This window comes from Coloeus monedula (assembly GCF_965178545.1).
Source record: "Coloeus monedula genome assembly, chromosome: 5".
Lineage (NCBI taxonomy): Eukaryota > Metazoa > Chordata > Aves > Passeriformes > Corvidae > Coloeus > Coloeus monedula.
Genome location: NC_138785.1, coordinates 42040793 through 42057923, shown reverse-complemented (window position 1 = coordinate 42057923; position 17131 = coordinate 42040793). Strand labels below are relative to the sequence as shown.

At 37.7% G+C, this 17131-nt stretch overlaps 1 protein-coding gene across 1 annotated transcript in view; it reads right to left on the bottom strand.

Moving 5' to 3' along the window:
• WWC2 (WW and C2 domain containing 2) overlaps positions 1-17131 on the bottom strand; it is a gene marked incomplete at both ends in the record, with an annotated part of 93736 nt that overhangs the window by 48265 nt on the left and 28340 nt on the right. Inside the window, one exon of the mRNA XM_082282650.1 lies at positions 9739-9848. Within this exon, the coding sequence (XP_082138776.1) occupies positions 9739-9848 (110 nt within the window). The remainder of the gene's footprint in view (positions 1-9738; positions 9849-17131) is intronic.

The window sequence follows — 17131 nt, the reverse complement described above, 5'->3', positions numbered from 1 at the left end:
AAAAAAGCCCAAAGACAGAACTATGGATGATATTTCTGGTTGTATAGCACTACATTTTGAAATGTAGCACTTCAAAGTATGTTCGTTTGAGCACATATACCTTCCAAGAGCCAATAATTTTTTTTAAAGCAGTGTCCTTTCAAAAACAAATATTTATACTTCTCAGAATAAAGTCTCAAAAAGATAAGGATTTTTTTTCCTTGGACAAGAATGTTTCAAGCACCTGCTGTTAAGGTCAAACTTGTACACACAAGAATGTTATTGGGATAGTTACATACAAGTAATTGAGGGAAAAGTTTCCTGAACATTTGAAAATGAGCTGTGAAGCCTTTCATGCTTAAACCACAGTGAGATTTAAACCACAAAGAACATCCAAATTTTTTATTCCCCTTATTATTCAACAGCTAATGTAAAATAAAGTAGGGAGAATTCATTTCTTTTTTAAGGCAGATAAATACTCCCACTGGTGACTGCAACAGGATGCCTTATAACCTTGTCTGCAGCAGATACAAATCACGCAGCAGATTGCCAGCTAGACAGATGGGGAGATGTTATTTCTGCTCCTCAGGTGAGGAGTAAGCACTGGTAGTGAACACTAGACAGAGCTGTAGAGTTGCATCTGTTCTAGAAGTCCAAAACTGGACTTCAACAGTGCAAAATGAACAAACCATCTTCCCTTGGCAGGTCCTCTCTAACATTTTCTGCATAAACTTAGGTATGAACTCAAGGAATCTACTTCAAATGGATCTTTAAACAAGCAGGAGTTGTACATCAGGCTCTATGAAGACCACCACTTAGATGAAAAAAAATTGTATATATCAACTTCCTTTGTCCAATCACAATGCAAAAATAATGAGCAATAGTAACAGAATGAAGAGGGTGGCAATGCACGTAATACTCAGGTTACTTATTCCTAATTTGACTTGGGTTTAGCATCGTGTAAGCAAAGCAAAATTACTCAATTCTATTAAGATAGTTTAAAACCAATTAATTTAACTTGAAACAAATTACTATAAATGCACAGTTAATAAATGTATTAAAAAACCCCAATACAAAACCAATTTATTTCCTCCTATTTTAAAAGAACTGAGTGACTACTCACACTGGGGGGAAATTCTGTGGTCTCGCCCAGCGGAACTGCACAAATGGCAGGATGGCACTCTCCACCCAAGGACGTTCCTGTCACTGAAATGATCACAGCCCTGTAACATAGAAGAGGAAGCTGTGCTGGCTTTAATCACACTGCTGTTCATGAAATGCACTCTTCCTGGATCACTGCCAGCCAAGTTTGATGCACTTAAACTCAGCAAAGAAAAAATCTGGCCAGAACAATAATTCCAAATCAAAATGTCAGGACTGACTTTATGCCTTGGAAGTTTTGTTTGTTCTTTTGGCAAGAACATGCTTCAAGGGCAGCAATGTTATGCACGCTCTGTGTAATTATACCTAGGATATATATTATATGTGGGATACAGGTGATAGTCAGGCATGCCAATTTTTAAAAAATGAGATATTTTCACATGTTACCTTCCTGTCTACTATCAAGAAGTTCTGCCAAATTGTCGCAGTCTACTTAAACAAAAGGAAACTATTACTTTATCAGCAGAAGATCTTATTTCCCTAAAATACATGGAATTATAATCCCACTAGTAAATCCCACTGGGAAGGGAACAGCTCCCCGACGCCCCACTGCTAGACATAAGAGAACTGGACATTTTACTCCAGGATTAACAATATGTGGAAGCAATAGTTTTCCAGCATCTCCCCTTGCCAAACAAAATAATAGCATCGACTGGCTCTAGAACAACCCACATGTAAATTGTGTTCAGTCAGACACAGTTGCATTCAGGCAACACAGTTAGAGAACAAATACTCTCAAGAGGTCCCACTAAAAAAAACAAGTCAGATATGCTAGATTGCTACTTGAGGAGGACACATACACAGCAAGAGAAGACAAAATAATGACATACTTTTCATTCTGAAGAGAGAACTCTCATCTGTTTAAACACATGCCCATATTATTTCAGTTTGTAACTGCTGCAGAATCACCATCTCAGAAGAGAGGCTATCCCAAGGGAAACTAGCTGACCTGGCAAGAAATGAGGACCAGAGACCTAAGATCTGTAGGAAGGAGAACAGGGGAGAATTGCATGCCACAGCTGGAGCTGTGTAATAGCTCTTTTTGCTAGTGATGGTTTTTACCATGTCACCTCAAACCCACAGTCCCCTACATCAGACATTCACACGTTCTCTTTACACAGTCTGGTACTCAGTCAATCCAGCACAGCCTATCTGATGTACTAAGCCCACCGAAACACTAACTGGCTCCAGAAGATAACATGAAGGCAGATACATTGTGTTCTAGCAGGTTAGGTGTGTTGTGACATGCCATCAAAGGTCCAATGAGCCAGTACAAAGTAGGAAGAACAACAAAGCTGGGGAAAGACCTTTTTTGCTGGCAACAGCAAGCCTACTTACAGATCCAGTAATCCACTGGATTCTTAAATATGGATCTCCTCATCAATACTGTGTACCTTCTCCCTCATTTAGTAACTTACAGGAATATTCCCAAACTTGGAAACCTGGACTAACAGACAAGAGACAACAAAACTGCAGTGGCTGAGCCCTGAAAACAGGGTAGTTCTGACTGGTGCAGAACTACTGCTCCATGTCATGGTTGAGCTCAATACTCTGTGTCAAGGTGGCAATTTCTCTGTCTGAAACAATAAACGATGAAAAGATAACTCCACTACACCGGACATCTCTGGTTATCTCGCATAATAATTTTAGGACTACCCCTTCCAGCCAAAGGAACCCCACCTTCAAGAGTTGTGCAGACCTCAAACCCCCAAACCAACAGCTGACTACATTCAGGATCCCTCATCACTGGAACTTCTCCTGAACCTAGCTGCTGAAGAAAGCGCGCAAGCTAAATCCAGATTGTTTTTTCAACAGTCCTCAATACCTTTGCTTTAGCAGGATTACATCCTGTTTCATGGAGGTGGTTTGAGAAGGAGATACCTTGAAAGCATCCTACTGCATGCTGAGGGCAAGCTCCTGGTAAAGGGCTGCAGGCAAGCCAAACTAGGGCCAGGCACAGCAAAGGAGAATCAAGATTTCAATGGTAACCTGCACAAAAATGTCTCAAGACAGCACAACCAGGAACAGGACAACATAAAACCAGGAACAACCCTTTGACATAAAATATCAGAAGAGGAAAAATCTTGGATACCAACTACCACAGGAGTTAGCTAAGTGGTGGGTGATGAAAGCAATTTTATCAACATTACATAATCACTATGGATATGTTTATTCTACAAGTATATCCCACATTACTTGATAAACAAACTGGCTTTCAATTCTCCATTACTTTTGCCTGCAATCAAACAAAACTACACTTAGGAAAAGAAAGTGCAAATATTACTTCATTATACTTCAACGGGCATAACAAACCTTGCAGGTAACTGGGATGCAAGTCTAAATGTTTAGCAAAGGAGCAAATGCACTAGCACTAGTTTCAGGGAGAATAACCAAGTGTTACTAGACTGTCTTAAGAAATGTATTTTATTGTTTACATAGCAAATGTTTCCTGAATTTTTTTTTCTTCCTTATTCCTTTTTTCCCCCCGCTTTTTGAAATACTTGCAATTCACACTCAAATAACAATAAACCCAATTTGTACTCAAAAATTTGTGGAAGGTTTCACAAGTAAATATTGCATCATTTCACATTGACATTTTTGTTCAATGGGTACATAAAAATAAAGAATTGCACATTACAGAGACAGCAGTTTCAGTAAGACCATGCAAGCCAAAAAGATGACATACTAAAAATGATCTAACGCATTGCTGGATACTCAAAGAAAATCACATTCTATCACATAATTAAATGGAATATGGGTTCTAAAGAGAGACATGGATGAAAACTATGTTATTTAGAGTATCTTCAAAAGTGACCTCTCTACAGTTTGTTTCCTGCCATCAAACTTTCACACAAAAAGTGACCCCTCTCTTCCAAACACCTTCTTCACTTTTCCGTAAAATAATTCTGTGCTTGAATTTGAGCAATGAGAGAAAATGAGAACTTTTTCCAGCTACACTGTCTAAGTATGAGCAGATTTCAAAAAAAGATTCATTCAAAGATTCTTACTATTGGTTTCCTCTAGATATAGGGCAGCATATGCTTATATATTTCAGTCAAATGCAGTAGAAATCCTGAGGATTCTGTTCTACATTATCAAGCAAGTAGATAATGTTCTACTGCTAAGGCTAGCAGAACAAAGACATAAGAAAAAGATGCAAGTATGATCTTACATAAGACAGCAGGTAAAATCATCTTTAATCCAGAGCCTTCACTACTTGAGCCCTCCTTCTGTAGCCAGCATGCACCAGATTACTCTAATCCCTTCCTACAGCCAGAATGCAGACAAAATATCTACAAAAAAGATTCAAGAGTAAGACACATCGCCCTTTGGTTTCTCCCACATGTGTTTGCTGACAAGTAAAGAGTCTTCACAATTGACTGCATGTGACCACTTGCTTAGAAGATGGTGGTAGGTCATGGGAACAAACAGGGCACATTTGTGATGATACACCATTTGACTCCCTCAAGCTATTGGTAATTGTAGATTCGTGGTGGGATTTTCAGATTCTTCCCCTTCTGAAAATCAATCTGGCCTACTTTCATAGTTGCAGATGTACTAGACTCCAGGCTGGAGCAGTCTACCCACAAAAATCCTTGTGTTAGACAAACCAGTTGCACAAGCATAAACTAGCATGAAAGCCTTCAAGATTGCAAAAAGAAATAGAACTCCTGTAATTAAAATATGATAATATGATGCTGTAAGTGTGAAGCAGTGTACATAAATAGCTAGCCAATTTTTTTTTAAAAAAGAAATAGCTTAGCTTCACCTTCTTTTTTTTTGTTTTTTTTTAGCACTACTGACTCGATTTTCCTTTTCTTTGTGGATAAAACAGTGATAGAAGGGTGCTTTTGGGAAAGATACACTCATGCTTCCAAAAGGGGCAGTTAAAACTAAGTAGGGAGGAGCTGCATTTTGAAGAAAAGTGCTGGGTGGAGTGCAGGGAGAAGAATCATCATATTGAATACAAAGTACAGAATGGCAAAAAGAAAGTGATGTGATGGTCTGAAATTGTACTGGGCTGGGAAAACCTATTCCTTCCTACCATTTCAACACTGTCATTCGTTTTCATTTTGCTACCTTTGCCACTAAACATTACTAACAGTAGAGTACTTGTTTTATGAGTTAACTAGATCAATGCAATGAAGAAAACAACCATTTGCCTTGTTACTCCTGACACTTATCTGAGAAGATAAGAATTGAAAGTAAAGGGGGTAAGTTATTTAGGAACAGATAGGGTGCTCAAGGCAAGGCAGAATTTGTCCCAGTCTGGGATTCCCTTAGACTACACGTGTCAAACCAGAAGCAAAAGTTTCCCTTTCTTTCTACCATTACATCCACAGCTGTTCATCTAAATGCATACCGTAGATTGATCCAGATCAGAAAACCTGAGCAGCTGGGGGAAGGGAGAGGAGGTGGAAAACAATTCACACCTCAGGAAGCAGAGCACTTCCCTGTTGTCCATGTTTATTGCATATCCTCATGCAGACACAATGTGGGGACAGGAGCCAGAGCAAGCAATGACTGCTACTTTAGCTGTCATCACCCCCAAGAAGTGCACCTGGAAATCGCAGCCTCACAGTCAAACCTGTTTCCTGGCAAGCCTGCACAGGGCACAGAATAGATGAAAATTCAAGGGTGTAATCTCAAAATGCTTTTAACCACTGCTACTATGAAAAGTAGCTGCTCTCCATCTCTTCCACCTGACTGTTCATTCATATCCCCAGGTCACCTTCCCTTTCTTGCTTGCATAAATAGAGGTGTGGAAAGGAGAACAAACAGCAACTTTTTTTTTTCCCCCATACCAGATTAGTTTCAACTTGAATCAGCTCCCTGATCTGATTCACTGTCTGGCCATGCAAATGTTCACGGCAGTATAAGCAAAAACATTGCAGGTACAGAACAAAAGGCCAGAGGTAGCAATAGAGCAGGACCAATTCTTTCAAAGATTACATCAGCTTAAAGGTGTTTGGAAATCCAAGCTCTAAGAACATAAATGTTCGCATCTCAGACACTTAATGCTTGATGTGGAAAATCCTACAGAAGAATTGGAAAACATTTGAAAGTGATGACTTCGCCTGCAGATACTTGAAATAAAGGGGAGTAATAGTTATATGTTATTTTTAGTATTGCCTGAGTTCCTAGCCATGTTGTTTAGCACAATTAGTAAATGTTAGCAAACTACCTGAAGTAGATGAACACATGAGAACAGGTATGCAGTAATGATTGTAAGAGTCAGCAGCATAAGTTATATAATCTTTCATCTCTCCCAAACTACAGTAATAAGGATCCTGCACAAAACAAACTCCTAGGGCCCTGCCCACCAAATAATATCCCTTCAGTCATCCTCTAACAAAGGGTGCTACTAAAGCACAGGGTAAGCATTTAAGTTCTTACAGTATTAGCTACCCACATCATATGCATGTTCTGCCTTGCCAGATGGCCTGTAATCTGGTCTCCCTTGAAGCTGAAAGCATCACATTAAAACTCCTAATTGAGGTAATATATTCATAAAATAATGACCTCAGTCAGTGCTTCTCAAAGTGGGTTACATCATCCAAAAAAATCATGTGAAAGCTCTAAGGCTGTTGAAAAATCCAAACTCTATTTGGGGGCAAAAAAAAAAAAATTAAATATAGAAAATATAGAAATGTGAGATGATAATAACACTAAGTTATCCTTAAACATATTGACACCAAAAGAATCTGAGGGATTGTTCTATATTTGCAGACTGCTCACAGACAAGTCTTAACCCTCTGCTGAAGAGAAGAGTAGGCTTTTCTCAGGTTTGTGTGAGAGAAAGGAAAAAGATCAAGACAAATAATTACACAGATGAGGAAAATATTTTGAAAAAAAATGACTTTATAGAAACTTAGTAGTTTTTTGCGAGGTGCAGCCTAATATTGTTTTCTCTGAATTATTGGGAGTTTTGCCAATAGGCACTGCAGTAACTACCTATCTGATCATTAACAGAAACTCCATCCTTAACATTCACAACCTCAAATTTTTACAGAAAAGGAGGGAACAAGCATGAGTAAGACCTTCTGAATTTACAGCCAATTGTACTAAGGTCAGCCTGCTCCTCATAGCTCATTGGGCTGGTTTGAGAAACATAACAAGTTTGGAGCCATCATAGTAAAATTGGTCCAAGTCCTGTGGGCAACCTGAAACTTCACAGCTGGATCACATGCAGCATTGTAGAGAGGCACACAGTAGGAACAACACTAGAAAATCAAATGAGAAAAAGGACAGATAACAGAGAAGCTGTTCAGAATAATTAATTATGGAATGCAAAAGGAGAGAATCTATGAGCCTTCCCTCAAACATTTTGCTGAAATAAATCCAGCCAGAAGGCAGTGAAGCATCATTAGTCACCTCTCCCTACCTAACACATGGGAGCAGATTTCTTCCCAAGGTGCTATCCCTCAAGCTGCCATTTATGAGTCCTGAAATTCTACTTTATCCAACCTGTTTTTCAAGTATCTACCTATTTGTTCTTCCTCCTAACAGTAGGTACAGTTTTTCTCCTTCATTTGGCTTCTTTGTCCAGTAGCAGAGAGAATTAACAAAGCTACTTTCAGAAGAGTACAAGAGTCTTCCTTGTTCTAACATAGCCACTGTCCTGACAGGGAATTTTAACAGTTACAAACCCAAAAAGCATACTCAACACATTTGACTTATTACAAAACTAATAAAGCACTAAGCAGACACTTAGTGAAAGAAAGAAACAAAGAGAAAACCTGCTTTCTAGAAAGGCTTTTCTCTGCTAATTTCAAGTGACCTCCATACCAGAGATTTCCATAGCATCAAAACATTGCATGCACCCTAGTCAGATAAGGAGAAGTTATAATCTCCATATCTGGTGCACCAGACAAATTACCTACTTCTAAGATTCTTAGGCAGTTTACCACCCAACAGCTGGAGAGTACTCTCACCAAAACACTGGGCAAAATACAATGTACAAAACTGAAATATGCCACTTTACAAAATAAGTTTCACTGAAATTGCTACAAAGGACTACATATATTAATATAAGAGGAATCAAGTACACTACTGAACAAACAAGGGATGGAAACTATCTTTAAGTACACCAAAGTCCAGGGCACGCTATTTTGTCATCCATCATAATGCATTAACATAACATAGAGAAACCCAGCTAATCACATTTGTCCCAGCCACAGAAGATGTGTACAGATGGATATACACAGCTCTTCTCTATTAAATGCAAGCATTAGTGTTTGCAGTGTATTTACGATTTTCAAGAGACTCCCATGACAATGTTATCAAAGCCTCAACATCTTACATGTATGTGAAGCAAAATTTCAACCCATGAAAAGCTCCTAATATTCCAGAAGTCACCTTCAACACACAGGAATAACATTTAAGAGTAAAGAAAGGATATAAATTCTTTCTAAAAAAAAAAAATAAAAAACAGCAACAAAGCTACAAGAGGTTTTTAGAACTGATTAAATATTTTGGACACACATGAAGTAAAAAGAGCACAATTATCAGAGCACTGATCTGAAAGCACTCTCAAAACACCTAGAAATGCAACTGGCTTCCCAAAATTTTACAGGTTTATGTTCTAGAATTGTGGCCAATGCAGCTCTTAGAGACAAGTTTAAGCTGATAACAGCATTTAGAGTCAGAAGAAAACCCTTTACTTTCTTCAACTTTTGAATTCAGTCAAGGATGCTTGTATTTTTAAAAGTTCATGAATGTCTAACATTACGTAAGATCAGAGGACTCTCATTGCAAAGCAAGGCTGTAAGTGCACAAATGAGGTTATTGGGTGGGATTCAGTTCAATATTAGGTGTCTATCTGCAAGTGCTCAACAAGCACGGCTGATATCTAATGTCCCACTCTAGTTATCAGAGTTCTAGTCCAATCCAACCAAAGGAGGTTAAATCACCTCATCTGCAAAGCAGACACCCAACCAGTCAGCTGCCTCACATTTTACATTACACTGGCTGTACTGACTAGAGAGCTATTGACTGCAAAAGTGGCTTAGACAAGGCAGGGTGGATTCACTTGCCCATACATTTGAGATGCCATTCAGAAGGCCACTAGTCTCTTACTGACCATGCCATATTTACAGACCTTGTGCAGTAGCCTCTGCTAACTTTAAGCATCTGAAATGCTGTAGATACCTTCTAATTTTTAGGTAAGTATATAGCACTGCTAGCACAGATGCAGGTACCTAGATTCAGGTGTTGATCTCAAATGGAATCTTTGCTATTGTGCTGTTAAAGGCTATTTCTGAGAAAATAGAAAAACATATCAATATGGAGTAATAAATGTATAAAGAGAAAATAGAAATGCTTTCAGGAATATATTCATTTCAGTAGGTCTAAATAGCACTGTACTTCACATTTTGCTAGTTTTACGTGGTTTAGACATAATTACCATGCAATTAAAATACACATAGAAACAGATGCAGCCATTTTGTACCAGCAGATTTTCTTGTAAGCATTTTAAAGCCAATAATTTTATACCAAAGGGCAAATCTTCCCCAGCATTTTGATTCTAATAAAGAATTCTGAGTCTAATCAAGATGAGTCTTTTATAATCAATATGGCAAACCAAAGAATACTTACGGTTTATGTGATCAATATAGTATACACCAATCTGAGGATCATACGCGGCTTCCCATCCCCATGGCAATTCATCCCCAACACAATCCGCAAATGACAAGGGCTTTGTTAACCTACAACAAGGAAACAATTCAATGATATAGCTTTTCTCTGTTCCATACATGTTTGTTATTTGTGTTAATTCATATTATGACAGATGCTAAAGAAACATAGCAGGAAGAAAGGAGAGCTTTTCCTCTTAAAGTAGAACATATTATTGCAAACATTCTTCAGTATAGGAACTCAAGTGAGAAATCCACTGCAACATCCTTCACATTCGACAGTTTAAAATTAAACAACCAACTGCTTTAAAAAAAAGAAATTGTCTATATTCCTATTTATCACCAGGAAAACCGGACCCTTCAACCTTGAGTTGGTGAAGAGAGCACAAGATTTCAAGATCACTGTTTCTAATGACCAAACAGGAAAGTCAGAAAAGAGAATAGAACTACCCAAGGTGCAGCTAGCAGCACTTATCAATACACACGCTTGAATTAAACAAGCAGCAGTGTGCACAGAGTAGACATTTTACAAGTAACATTTAATGGGCCTTCGATGTTCACACGGTGCTTTTCTAGGAGGACAGACTATTAAAGTTTTTCACTTTAATAGTAGAGCACCTATTTGTTACAAGAACTAGATTAATAAAAATAATACATGGGCTCTTTTCCAACTGAGGCTGAGCAAAGCTTTACGTGATCATCTTTCTGTCCTTTTCTTAAAAAAGAAATTAGTATTGAGTTTCTTGTTGATATATCCACAGATAAACACAGTCTCTAACACACTGATATATTTAATAGTAAGAACAAGAGATTTAAGATTTTATTGTTGGCATAGTGACAATAAGATTAAGTAGATATCTAGAATTCAAAAAAAAATCCTCAGAGTGAGATGATGAAGAGTAGTGTGTGAGACACACAAACAGCACTTTGCTCACTGCTGACTAAGTTTTATCACCTAAGACTGTTTTTTCATCTCACCATTAAAATTCTATACAAATAAAAACCTAATTAATACATGCTTTTCTGTGTTTCAGGATTTTTTCTTTATTAGTTCCTGACCAAAAAAACCAGGTTTATTGACATTTTTGCGAGAAAAGAAAGAGAAGAGTACATTTTACCTTTTACAAACTGAATTGGATTTTGCGTATGAAACACCAGACAGAAAGTACTTTACAAAAATAGTGCATTCTTTATGCAGCTGAAAAAGCAGAAATTTAAGCACAAATTTGACTTAGAAATCATTGCCCCACTATTATCTTTATTATTATTACCATCATCAATGGATATGATTTACCAATTCTTTGAGTAGGACAGTATTCCTCCAAGCTAGGGTTGCAGAAATCACAGAGAAAAAAGCTCTTAGGATTCAAAACGTTTTGAATATTGATTCTTTTTCAATTTATATTTTTTAAATTGCAAGCATGAATCCACTTCCTCATATTTCTCCAAAGTTTACATCATAATCCTATGAAGGTTACTAACACTTTATTTGAGTTTCTGAACAAATTTGCAAGTATAAGACAAATTTGCTAACTTATTGCCACTTATAAACTGCTATGTTAAACCACTAAACACACCAAAAACTGTTATGAAATATAGGTGAAATTACCGATGTGGAATTACATTTGGATCACTAGGATACAGAAACACAGATTATGAGTAGCACAAGTAGGCTGCCAACTCGCCAGTGATTTCCAGGGACAGAGGAGGTCTGCAGCAAGCCAAGCCTATCCTCTCACACTGCTAACCTGCATTTTTAAATCCAGACACTGGCACAGATCGGGCTGAGTCACTGCTCCAAGGACTTTCCAGAAACCCCAGCTCTGACCTGCCACCCTGCTCCTCCTCTCTGGGCAGCAGAAGCAGTGCTGCCATGGTCAGAATCCAACTGTGCAGCTCAGCAGGCCAACAGCTGGCCTGGAGGCTGCAGCTCCCCAGCACTGCCATACCAAACACACCTGCCCAAATGCTGCCTACTTATAATTACCAGCACCACTTCAAAGATCACTGTTTTGTTGGAAACAGTAATTGCTAGAGAGAAAGGGATGGCTCTTAGGGAAGCAGGAGAAGCCTTTTAAATCTAGGATAAACACAAGCACAGTTTCAGGTGGGCAGCATGCAGCAGAGTGAACACAGGGCATCCATGTCAAAGAGTTCCCAGGCCACTACTGCTCAGAAGAAGCATCAATCATGTAAAAGCTTTGGTGAGTCTGGTTAGTCATGGGAACAAGACAGGCCAACTACAAGGGCACACCTACCTGTGAAGAAAGTCCTGTCTCAAATTTGATTGCAAATGTAGATGTTCATGAAACAAACTGAATAAAAATTAAAGTTCAGTGTCATCCTTAGCCTTAACATTATAATATTAACTCAAAACTCAATTAATGTAGTTCAAGTAGAAAAAAATATTTGAAATGCCATATAGCAACAGAGGAATCAGAACATAAACTCATATAAACACAGCCAGATGGTTTTTAACAAACATTCAATACTTTCACCAAAGTTACACAACAGAGCTAGGAACAGTCATGACATGTGATTTTTAGATCACCTCTACAGGAGGGATGTAAGCCCAGTTCTACCCTGACTTTTCACCTGCTCTCTACACCAATTTTATTTTTAATCAAATACTCACTTCTTACTATAAATAGCACATTCTCTAGGTTAGACTGCAGTTGACTGTGATCATGCAAATGTTCTGTCCAGGTGTTCTCACCCATCTGAAACCAGATACCATAGGAATGAATAACAGCCATTCTCTCATCCCAGACACTCTGTAAACTAAAGAGACACTAAAAAACTGTGGAAAAGTACTTGAATGACCCACACTGGTCCTTAAATAAAATGACAAGAAGAGGGAGACAGAGGTCCAAAAAGACAGGCAGTACAGGCCAAATTGTTTTATGAATCCTGCTCTGCTGGATCGTGCTTGGACATCACATCCTTAAGATCTGAACTATGTCAGAACTGTTCCAGGGTAGATTTTTAAAACCTGAGAAGGTTTGTACATAATAAGATCGCAATTACTTAAGGGGGTAACATTCCCATGACTCCCTTTTTTGTTCCAGAGTCTTTTAATAGCACACAATTATTGAGCCTGATGTGTCATTTTACAATTGAACAGCAATCAGCACAATGTGCTACCTGATTGCTTATGGCCCTCAGAACTGTCTCAACATACCCACTATTTACTTGCAAAATACATATGACAAATGGATAAAATTAACACAATATGAAGTAAGAGAAAATTTGCAAGACAAAAGTTGAAAGCAGAGAGTTACAAGATGTAATTGGATAGGAAGTAATATCTAGGAACAAGGACTGAAGGAATCTTGTCTGTGTGAAGATCATTATCTGTGACACAGTAACCTATGACAGATGGACTGCCATTACATTCATTAACTGTGAACCAAGAAAAATGAGGTTTATTGCACCATAATAAAGGATTAAGTGCTGCATCTCTTGGGCACTGATATTCTGAGGTAGTTCATAAAACTGTTTCAGATTGCAGCCATACATTTACATGTTCCTAAAAGAATGCCAATACTCTAAAAAGGATGACTTCAAAGTCCATGTTTAGTATCCAATGAAGTTCAATTAGTTAAAGAAAGGCTTGGATTTTTTTTAATGCATATCATTAAGCTCAAGTATTCACACCTAGGGGCACATTTTTTTTAACCTTACTGAACAAGAGGCAGGTGTGCGTAAGGAGAAGTGGCTATTTTAAGGAAAACCAGGAAGCACTCTGCAATTCCATTATGTAAACAATGTATGATTATGTCAATCACTTCACAGGTGCCGGGGAGACCTAGGAGACAAATAAAATTTACAAATTGAAAAGCTGTATTATCATATTAAATCCAAATTTTTATTTAGAGTTTTCAAAATACAGAGTTAGCTAGCTCTTAAATGCAGGTTCTGCAATGATATATGTGCTATCATTAATAGTTGTTCTTGCATCTACAGCCATTCCTGTAAGAATAACTCTGTATATGGATCTAATGTTAATAATGAATCACAGAACCACAGCATATTCTGAGTTGGAAGGGACCCAACAAGGATCATTGATCCAACTCTTAAGTGATTGGCCCACATGGGGACAGAACCCACAACCTTGGTGCTACCAGCACCATGCTCTAAAAACGTGAGGCTGAAGATATGGCAAATGGAAGTGTAACTACAGACTGATGGATTGTCAGTGTAGAAATACTGCTTCATTTGGACAACTTTCTTATTTGATGTAAATCATAATTTGAGGTCCCCAGATCACAGAAATATATAGAAGACAGGCTTCTTTCCAAGATCAGGGTCCACAAAAAAAGAGAAATTTATTACATATACTAGTAAAACTATCTTTCTGTCAAGATACAGACAGCCCATGATATTTCACATTTCTGTGATCTGGGAGTATCAAGAGGCATGTTCTTAAACATGGGTATGCACATATATGTATATATATACACACACTACTTTGAACACACTGTTCTATGCAAGAGAAATGCTGCATTCTGCTGCATCCCTTCTCTAACTCCTTCTTTCTCCAAAATCCATTCAGGATTAAATAAACTGTAATATTGAAACATAAGTTATCCATATTATGATTAGTACTCTACTTTATCAACAGAAAACTCTGGACTTTGGTCTTCAACCTCTTCTAACCTCAGCTGACACCAGCATCACTGATCTCATTAGCATACTTCTGATTTTATCCACACTTCAAAGGACTGTGTGAGCACAGCTATCGACATGACTTGCTTATATAGATTAATTTGCATCAATTGCATCAATGATTTACTGTGATTTATAATATATGTGGTGGAAGGTGTGGGGAAGAAAGGTCATGGTTGGCAGATCTCAGAAAACGGCAGGGGTGAAGGGAAGAGACAGAGACAAGAAAAATAACCCCACCCCACACAAACCTGAAATTACTTTTCCTCAGTTAGAAAGGAAGAAAACACAGGTTTGTAAGAGGTACACAAATACCTGAGAATTATGAACAGATTCATCTTAATGTCTTTTAAAATTACTTCCAACAATACTTCCTTTGCTGTGTGGTACTTGACCTGCAGTCAAGATTTGTAGTTTGGAATTCAATTATAACTAGGGCCAATGGTCAACTTCTATAGCAACTTCAAAATGCTTTCAATAGAACTTTCTCCAAATACCCAAAATGAACTCATGTCCTTTGCTGTGTAGCAAGATCTTGTGTGACACTTACATGAAATGTTGTACAGATTAAATTTCACATCCATTCATTTCTCATATATAATGATGTATACTACACATTAATTCTTTTCTCTTACAATGCAAGTACTTGCTAGCACTTTTTCTTGACAGAAGTTGCTCTGAAAAATATACCTCTTCTCCAAAATCTAGGAAATGAGAAGACAAAACGTAAGTTGCTATTCAGATGTGCAGGAATGAGCATCTATTAAAATGTAAGAGAAGAAATCCAGTGATGGGAGAACTGCATGTGCATTTATCTGGAATCCATACACCATTACAAAAGGGTGTACAGATGGTTTACCCACAGTAATACCCACCAATACAACAGTTTACAACAAGTTTACTTCAAGCACTTTCAGTTAGCACAATTACACAGAATAGTAACATAAAATCATCATCAACTAATTTTTTATTTTGGAAAAGGATGAGTGAAAGTATTTAATTCTTATTTTGATCCATAGCTTGAGACAAGCAAATGTAAAAATTTTAATCAACTCATCGACGAAAAGAATGTACAAACAGAAGAAGAAAAACGTTCTAAATTCTTCACCAAACCTGAATTTTTGTGCTCAAGTTGGATCTCAAAATCAATTCTTACCCAACTTTCAAAGGCTATAGGCATTATTACTTTGAAGGGTGTATAAACATGGATTCTAATCCCATATTAGATATGCTTACAAACATGGATTTTACTCACTTCAGGCACTCAAGATGAATTTTTTATATAAAACGCAGGGGTGCAATTAATCTCATTAACTTCAAAAAGTCAGTTAACTAACCTGAATTACTCCTTTAGGTTCCCTAGAGAGGCACATTCAGCTGACCCAATTCAAACCTGAAGGTTCCCCTCCTTCCCTAGCAAGTACAGGATTCTGAATGCAAGAATCCTTAGTGTGTGCAAGGGTACCTAAATTTAAGGGGGATGAATTCTATAGCAGGCAGCAGAGTGCACACAGAATGGCAAAAGAGAGACAGCTGTTGTTCCACGTTGTAGGTCAGAGTTAAAGAGAGGCATTGCTGCTCCCTATGGCCAAGGTCACTAACAGCATGAAAATTATATTGCTTAGGGAACACAATTTTCTCTTCCACAAATCATACTGGCTGATACTCTAACAAAATGCATTTACTTTGTATTAATTATATTGCTGTCTCTTTCCTAACTTTATGAAGTGGTAACTGGGCTGTTTACCTGTCAAATGGGGCAGAATTGGCCCACAAAACACCCTTTTGCCATATTGTTTGTTCACTCAATTCTAAAATTATGAACTAGCGAATTCCACACAAAATCTCTCTCTTGAAAAAGTTCATTCATGAGTCCGTCGACAGGATTTCTGCTGCTAAACACCATGTTCTTAACACAGTAGTGCCTCCCATTCAGATATCAGGCCAAGACATTATGTACAAACTTTGAATTGTTTAGGTACATTCTCTTTTAATAAGGGTATTATTAAGATATACTGCCACTTTATTACAGGTATTATTTTGAAAGAGGAACTAAGTGGACATCAATACCAGAGTAGAACAGATCAAACAAGGAGCAGCATGGTCGCAATCCCAGCTTGAAATAGTGGTGTAAAATAAACAAATATGGTAAGGTCATGCATGTTTACCTTGTTCACAAGATGTGTGCAACCAAATGTCAACAAATGCCTACGTTCAAAAGACAGCAAACATACATGTTACTTTTTCTATGCCAAAACAGAATTACTAACAGCTCAAACTAAATGTAACCCATTCCTTAACGATGAAATGTTCTCAATAACATTAAACTTCTTAATAGCACTAAATGTATGCCTGTAGCCACTAGCATGTGCACCACTAATGTGTTTGCTTTCTACTATGCACACATGCACACAACAGCACAGGTTTATAGTCAAATGCTCACAGCCACACTCCTGGCTAGCATGGATATGTAGCAGTCAACAGTTCTTCACCTTTTTGCACCACTCAAAAACTTATTGCAGAGACTGAACTCACAGCACAGTTACACACTTTCTGGAGACAAAGATTTATTAACTCCAGCAGCAAGTATTTCCTGGATACATTTAATGAATTTTCACTTGTTTTCCAGATTTCAGATAATTTTGTTCCTGGTAATACAAAGACAGGTAAATCTCTCAAATTTGTAT